General features: G+C 36.9%; 1 protein-coding gene across 1 annotated transcript in view; it reads left to right on the forward strand.

The window, feature by feature from the left end:
• The window catches only part of vtd (RAD21 cohesin complex component verthandi), a 475,837-nt gene extending 467,596 nt beyond the window's left edge, over positions 1-8,241 (forward strand). Inside the window, exon 13 of the mRNA XM_090376234.1 lies at positions 8,119-8,241. Coding sequence (XP_090232360.1) covers positions 8,119-8,241 — 123 coding nt within the window. The remainder of the gene's footprint in view (positions 1-8,118) is intronic.
• The last annotated feature ends 747 nt before the right edge of the window (positions 8,242-8,988 follow it).

Here is an 8,988-nt window from a genome sequence, read left to right on the forward strand (position 1 = left end):
AATTCACATGAATACAAATGATATAAATCCTTCTTCGTGGATGCAAACATGGTCTATTCCCTATCAGAAAACTATACCATTGAACCAGATATGGTCATCTCATCAAAGAGGCCCAGAACATTCCAGATAAGAATACAAGATGTTCAAATTGTCTTGACTTTTGGTCGTTTCTGTTTTAAATCCTCCGCAAATAATTTTTGAAACAAGAACTTCCTGGTCAAGGAAGCAGTGGATCATTATGACATCAAGGTTTTTCTTTGACAAATATAACAAAGCTTTTTGATGGGAAAACATTTATGGCAGCACTAGAGTAAAATCAGTTGGTAGTGAAATTTTCTTATGGTAACAGAAATGATGCAATTGATGTCACTTCCTATTAGGTGGCTGTTAGATTTTAAATGATGCAAATGATGTCACTTCCTAAATGGCACTAATGATGCTAACTCAGTCTAACATTGATTTGATAGAGTAAGTAGTTGATTCATTAGAGTAAGTTCATACTAAGATATGGAAATGACATCACTTCCTAAATGATGCCAACTCAGTCACTAACATTGATTCGATAGAGTAAGAAGCAGGTAGTAATATTATGCAAGAATAAAATGCAGACTTTAATAAAATCTGCTTCTCAAAATTTTGATCAAAATCACCCTTCTACTTAGCGTAAGTTTCGATAAAACCGTTCAAAAATTTAAATGGTTTTACTCTAGTGCAGCCATAAATGTTTTCACATAAAATGAAACATCTTTCATGCATACAGGATACACACACTGCTTTTTTTTTTTTTTTTTTTTTTTTTTTTGAACCGATCCCTTGAGGGACACCATCATTGCAAGTCCCAACACTCCATGACAAACTACAGGATTCCAAATAAGAATACAAGATGTTCAAATTGTCTTGACTTTTAGTCATTTCTGAAATTTCTTTACAACATTTACTTTTTATGTCTGTTGCTTTGTCAACTTGGAGAGCAAAGTTAGTATTTTTTAGTATTTCAGACAAGACATTCACATATGCCTACTAATTGTATCATTAGAAACAGGAACTTTTTCAATTTCACTTTCCTTCTCTTTATGTTATCATTGTTTTCACTATTCATTTTACAAACAGGTTATTAGGCTTTCAGCAATGGTGATTGACTTTTAATTTTTTTGTGAAACTTGCCCAGCTACTGAACAGCTTGCTGCTTGAGCCTTTTCATTAATAGTTACTTTCTTTTCAAAATCTTTAGTGTTTGCCTTGTGAATCAAAAAGTCATTAGTTTTATTTGTATGAAATACACAAGAGGGCATAAATATAAATTGGAAAACAGTGGTTGTAGACTATATGTATGGAAATTTCCTTACACGAGAGTAATTGATTGGGAAATAAACTTTGATTTGTTTTTGAAGTGGGTAGTTTGAATAAATTTATAGATGGATTGGCCAGATTATTAGAAGTGATGGGCAAATGAAGTATGTAATTTTTTTTCCTGTTTCATTTTTTAAAATGGCTAAAGATCTATTTGCTTGCCTCCATGCATCATTTTATACAACTAATACTAATATTACTAGTGATTTCTGTCCTTTCATTTCAAGAAAGCAGTTTTATATTTTTAAAATAGTATGTGGAACAATTTTAAAATTGCTTCTTCGTAATATAATTAAATGTTTTACTAAATATTTTGTAATAATTTTGCAAATATAAATTTCATTATTTTATATGAGTCAAATTTATCTGTTCTTTCATTTTCCACTATAAAAGGTATACCTAGCATAGATCAGGATGGTATGATTTGGCAGAAGTGGAGAAAATTCTTTCTGGTGATTCAACTGGGAGTCACAGCCTTGTATCCATAGCATGTATTCAAAGTTTTCACTTGCTAATGGTGATGCAGTTCTGTATGCTAGGTGTAGGTAGTGTAATGATCTTAAGTTGAAACCTGACATACTGTTTTGATAATATCAAGTTTCTGAGAAAGCAAGTTGATTGCCTGAAGAGTTATACATCCATGGATTTGGCCAGCTATGCAAAATAACTCTCCCAGATTATATTGTCTCAGGGATCTATCATCAGGTATTGTCCACTTTGGTTCCAAATGAAGTAATTTTATGGGAAGAATCAGTTGTTGGGAAAACTAGGAGTATATATTCTGCAATAAAAATAGATGTAACAGAAACATAAGTATGTCTGACTGATGCAAAAAAATCATTTACCAATACTTAAGGGGGGGGGGGTGTTATTTGTGAGAACTAATGACAAAGAAACATGAACCAAGGAGTGAGTCACAAAATATAAGGTGATTCTGGAGAAATGCTATAGATACATAAAAAATGTTATTTTGTAATTCTTCTCAGTCATGACAGCAGAGGTTACACGAAGATGTGATTATTGTTATTTATAAAACAAATTAGCACTAAGGCTGTACTGCACTCACGTATTATATAAGTCTGTACAAGTGTGTGTGTGTGTGTGTGTGTGTGTGTGTGTGTGTGTGTGTGTGTGTGTGTGTGTGTGTGTGTACATGGACTGATTTGCATATCATACCAGCTGAAAAAGCTAGAATAACTTATGAGGAAATCTTCCTCCTTCTCTCTGATATTGGATAACTACAGCCCTGATTGAAGAGGCCTTTAAGAATTGCCCCAGACTCCAACAGGACTGGAATCCAAATTGCCCAAGTGAAAATCAGTGAAACCATTTTTTTTTTTTTTTTATGTAAACCCCAAACATGAGAGGTATTAGAACATATAGTACTTAGTACCATGCTTGGGTTGGAGGTTGAGAAGACGAAAGAAGATATTTGTAGACATTGGACTTGAACTTCTGTAGACTGTCATTTTCAGGAAATACGTATGAAGGAAGGTTGTTCCAGAAAATGGCAGTTGAATGAATAAACGAGGAAGATGAAAAGTTGGTTCTATGAGTTTGATGTTGGCTGGAGGCAGCACGTGTTTGGACTGTTTTTAAAGAGAGAGCGGGAATTATAGAAGCCAATTCAGAAGTTTTTTGTTTTGTTTTGTTTTTGTTTGTTAGGAGCATTAGCAACTAAGGCCATATTGCTCCGGGGATATGCGGTGATCATTCCCTGACCTTTCCGCATCCTCCGTATTTGATGGTCACGGGCTCGAACCTCGGTCTAATCAAGAAGCGTGTGCTACGCACTGCTGCTCCTGCCCACCTGGCTACGGAGGCGCCACCAATTCAGAAGAACAGTGCCCATGGAAGTATCTGTAGAAGAGGCATGCAGCCGAAACAGTACGTCTATGAGACAACGAGTGGAGAGACTCTGTTAGAGATGAATCATTAATTAACCTAACTGCCCTCTTCTGAAAGGAATCAAGAAGGCTGAGAGAGGTTTTGGGGGGCACCACCCCAGATGTGGGAACAATATTCCATGGCAGGGCAGATTTGCGATTTATACAGAGTGAGCAGCTGTTTGGAAGAAAAGCAATGCCGAGAGCGAAAGAGAAAACCAAGTTTTTTTAGATGCATAGGAAGCAATATTTGTAATGTGCTTGTGCCAAGAGAGATTAGAAGTCAGGGTAATCCCCAAAAGAGATGTATCATTTTGCCTAGTAAATTGGAGTGTCACTAAAGATAAACATAGGAGCAGAAGAATCCTTTTTTCCGAGATATAAGACAAGACTCAGTTTTAGAAGGGTTGAAATCAACAAAGTTGTCTTTGCCCCACTGGAGAATTACCTGAAGATCAGCATTTAAGGAATTGGTAGCAGATTTTCGAGAAGTTGAAGCTAATTGAACAGGGCAAGGTTTCTCAAAATGGAAAGTGGAATGCAATGTGCTATCATCGACAAAACTATGGATAGGATTTCCAGTCAGTGGAAGAAGGGGTGCCTCCGTAGCCAGGTGGGAAGGAGCAGTAGTGCGTATCACAAGCTTCTTTATTAGACCGGGGTTCGAGCCCGTCACAACCAAATACGGAGAATGCGGAAAGGTCAGGGAATGTCCACCGCATATCCCGGAGTAATATGGCCTTAGTTGCTAATGCTCCTAAAAACCAAAAAAACAACAACAACAACAACAAACAATGGAAGAAGGGTCAGTAATATATATATAAGAGGAAAAAAGTGGGGGAAAGAACTGAACCTTGGGGGACACCGGCATTAGTGGAAAAGTTATAAGACAGAGAGCCATCTACCATCACACTCAGTGAGCGATCAGACAGAAAACTGGATAACCAATTACTAAAAACGGTTGGCAAACCATAAGATGGAAGCTTGTTTAGAAGACCTTTATGCCAAACACGATCGAAAGCCTTTGAGATGTCAAGAGCAACTACGTGTGTTTCACCGAACCTTTGCATCGAATTAGTCCATAAATGGGTAACATAAGCCAGAACATCACCAGTGGATCGACACGGACAGAATCCATACTGGCGATCGTTGATCAGACGGAACGTTTCTAGGTAGTTTAAGAGTTGGTGGTTAATTGATTTCTCCATTACTTTAGAAAGAGTAGAAGTAATTGCAATGGGACGATAATTGGATGGGAGGGATTTGTCACCCTTTTTAGGAACTGGCTGGATATGAGCAAATTTCCAAGCAGAAGGAAAAACACCTTTGGAATAAGAAAGTGAAAAAAGGTGGCAAAGAATAGGAGTAAGTTCAGAAGCACAGGTTTTGAGAACAAGTGGAGAAATACCGTCGGGACCTGGAGCTTTCTTAGCATCAAGATTCGTCTAAATCATTCTAACATCCTTTTGACGGAAGACCACAGGAGTCATTGAATGGAGCGTGTTGGGAATGGTGGGAGGTGTTTTACCAAGCTCGTTAATATATGAGTTGGAAGAAAAATGGGATGCTAGCAGGTCAGCTTTATCCTTGGCCGAAGTGACAACAGAACCATCTGGGTTGGACACAGGTGGGAGCAGAGATGGGCAAAAGTTGCGGCCAATAGCTTTGGCAAGGGACCAGAATGCTCGGCTACCATTAGGGCAAGAAGCAAGTTTTCTACTCTTAGCCTGTTCAAACTCTAGTTTGGACTGATTAATAACTGCTTTACAATTGTTGCGAGCTTTGGTGTAGGCAGAAAATGAAACTGAAGAATTAGAAACATGCCAATTACGATATGCAACTTTCTTCTCTTTAACAGCCCTAGCAAATTTAATGGAAAACCAAGGTTTAGATAAAGGATTCCATTTCTGCAAGAATAATTTCACTGACACAATCTGAGCAAACATTGACATCAGAAGTTTTGAAACAGTAATCCAACCAAGGAAAAGAAGAAAAGAAATCTCGCAGGTAATCCCATTTTGCATTCTTGTAATGCTCAACAATACAAGGTTGGGAATAGCCATGAGGTAAAGGCTTCATTGGAGAAGAGACAATCACCAAGTTGTGATCTGAAGTGCCTAAAGGACCTCTCACTTCGACCGTGTACTTAGAAGGGTTGTTTGTGAGAAAAAGATCAAGTGTGTTGGCTGTATGATTAGGATTGTCCTGTATTCTTGTAGGTAAATGAACAATCTGTGCAAGGTCATTAGTGATTGCAAAAGCCTCAGCATCTCGACCAGCTGGGTCAATGTGACTAGAAAACGGAAGCCAGCTGGAGTTGTGAACATTAAAATCACCAAGGAAAATTACCTCACTGTTAGGAAAGTTGGACTGGAGAAAGTCAAGTTGCAAAGAGAGGAAGTCAAAGAGCTCCAAGTGATTAGTGGAGTTGGGAGAACGGTAGAGACAACAGGTGAATTTGACACAGTGAGGTAGTGAGATTTTAAGCCAGAGAAGATCAAAGAGAGGAGATTCCAAATTGCCAAGTGTCTGGCAGGGAATATCAGAATGGACATATGCACAAGTACCACCTTTGAGGTGAAAGGAATCATACAGCGAATAATTTGGGCATCTGAGATGAGCGGTAGTTGAATCAACCGATAACTGAGATTCTGTCAGAAAAAGTACATGGGGTTTGGCAGACTGCAAGTGGAAATGGACATCGTTGAGTTTGGAATTGAGACCACTTATATTTGTGAAATGAATTAGGAAGTGTTTGGGAGGTTTAGATCTTTTTGCAGATAAGCTTACTCTATTAGATTGACAATTCATGGTGTATTCAATAGTAAGAAAAAGTGGGTGGGACATGCTGTATGAAGTATTGAAATTTTTGGATATGGCGTACACGTGGTAAGAATTTACCCAGATCGTTGACATAACGTGGCCTCGGCAATGCTCCCCACATACACACTACTCGGACTCCCTCCAGTCACTATCTGGCAGAGTAGAGGTAGCAAGATTATACACTAGCTGATCCGGAAGCCTCCTAGAGAGTTACCAATAGGTTCAGTTCGGTGTACTAACTAGCGGCCAGCCTGCGAACACCGCTTTAGAGCTGTACCCTCGAAATGTAAGGAATATTGGATCTTGCCACGATGTTAATCATAACCTCAAAAGTCATCAATTATACTGCATGATGGAAGAGATAGGGTAGGGTTGACCGGAACTTAGCTCAAGAGACTAAACATGGGTTCCACCACTTCAAGCCTCCAATAAGGAAAGTGGTGGTATTGCACCAGTTGATGAGAGTCATCTACCACTTAGTACTGCCTGGTAACATAGAGGAGCGGCATTCCTCCATGTGGTGTAGGCGTCACACCTCGACCCCTGCTTACGTTGGTTCACACCTGGGTGGTCACCCACCATGTACTTGAGCATGGAGGTTATACCCAAGAATACTAACAGTCCCACCATCGTGAAGGGGCATTATACTGTCAAGAAGATATTATATGAGGAGAGTCTTGTCAACTAACTTAAGACACTTTACAAGGTCTATGGGGAAACATCTATATATTTAATAGGAAGCCGTTTTATTTACTCCATCAGTGTGAATGATAGGCTTAACTGATCAGGCTGGAAGTGGTCTCAAATTGAAGATATTTCTTCTCGGGTATGCACAAAGTTGTTAAAATTTTAAAATTCTGAATAGTTTTATTTTCTGGAATGGACCAGTTTTGTATTACAAATGAGAATAGTTCAACATTCACTTCATAGATGGAACAACAGGAAGACGTTAACTGTTAAATAAACAGTTGTCTAAGTTGATAAGGCATTTTTTTCTGATTAACAATTTGCGCATCTTGTCCTTTGTTCTGAAAAAAAAAAAATAATTAAACTCTGCTACCAATTGCAAAATTCTTTACTAGCGCTGTCTACTTTAAAAGAAAGAACTAATCATTAGGATTCCATCACAGCTCAATATGTGTCTTTTATGTACACTCGAGCTCATACATTCATTGCCATTTGTTACGTTTAATACATTCAGAACTCAACATTTTATCATTATCAACTTTGAGTTTATTTGTTTTTTTGTTTCGAGGTTATTTAAGGTAAGCAATTTAAGGATTTAGAAGTATGTCACAGTCAAAATGCTACTCTGACTGGCCGTGTTGAACGTACCTTTTGGCAAAGGAGAAACACTCCTTTTCGTTTACTACAAATGTATTCAGGATCGTTTTGAAAGACTGATCCCAAATACATTTACACGTATATATTGATACTACATGGGTACTACATTTCCTTAGGACAGCTAGAGAAAAATTCTGCAATCAACTTCAAAATTTTCGCAACAGGGACAGCTAGCTGTAGCCATTGCATATGATAGGCCTAACTGATTTGGTCTCAAATTGAAGATATTTCTTCCTAGCTGTGCAGAAACATGGGAAAATATAAAAATTCTCAAAGAAAGAATAGTTTTATTTTACAGAAATCAGAAAGGATTCTACGCATACTGACTTACCTGCTCACAACCATACACGCACTATATTTCTTTAGGACAGCTACAGAAAAACTTTACTACCAATTGCGAAATTTTCGCAAGGGGCACTGCTAGCCTTCTTTTAACATGCTCTAGTTGATAGAAGGAATTTATTTAGTAAAAATGGAATTTGCTTGAATAGAAGATATATAAGAGGCTTTGCTGCCATAGCACACAGCATTGTTTTGTTTTTTAGTGTAAAAAATATTATAGCACAAAAATCAAATTATTGTATTTCATTACCAGACATATTGACCTAACATAACATTAGCGATATGAAAAATTCAACTTCTAAATCTCTGACTTAATAATAATAGCCAGCTTATTACTAAATATAATAAATTAATGGAATATTTTTTTTTTTAGGTTGCACAGAAATTTTATACATTTCTTGTTCTGAAGAAACAACAGGCAGTAGAATTGACTCAAGATGAGCCATATGGAGAACTGTATATTACGAGGGGGCCAAGTTTTAGTTCTGTTTGTTAATTCTGTAGGTTTTAAACTATATCTTGGCTTAATATAAAAGACAGATTTTATTTGTTATATGTTATTTATTCCATTTCAGCAGTTTATTATTAAGTCATGCATCCAATTTTCCTGTATCAGGAAAATGCAGGCACATTTTAATTTTAAGTGTATTTATATTGTAATATATTCTGAATTGCAAATTTGGTAGCTTCTACTAATACAATTACTCATATAATCAAAAAGCACAGCATATTATTTATCTTATTTATTCTTTTATGTCACTAATAGAGAACCTCAAAACAAGTTTCCACATGATAATATATTAATATTGTATTCATGAGATAATATAAGTAATAATAGTATTGTAACATGTAATGTAATTTAAAAAAAATACATACCTTAACAATATTCCTCGTATTTACACATTATTGTGTCCTTAAAAGAGAATTAAAAGTAACTCTGCAGAGATCAGGGACTAGCTGTTTTTGATTTTATAGGATATAATAAAAATATTTTATAAAACAAGGTGGTGAATAAAAACATGGAAAAATCTCTGGAACCTATGATTCTAGAAGTGTGGCTGTTCCATATAGGGAAAGCCTGTTAACTGTTTGATAAACTGGATCTGAACCCAAAGTAGCTGACATATATATTGGAAGTTGGCAGTAACTCTGTTGTCACTAACTCTGTAACTATGATGGATAGTGTGTAACCTTTGAGTCACCCTTTGATCCCCCCTTTGTGAATTGGGGTCACATCTCCAGT

This window comes from Mastigoproctus giganteus, chromosome 6 (genome assembly GCF_048544385.1).
Source record: "Mastigoproctus giganteus isolate SK-2022 chromosome 6, ASM4854438v1, whole genome shotgun sequence".
In the NCBI taxonomy this organism is placed as follows: domain Eukaryota; kingdom Metazoa; phylum Arthropoda; class Arachnida; order Uropygi; family Thelyphonidae; genus Mastigoproctus; species Mastigoproctus giganteus.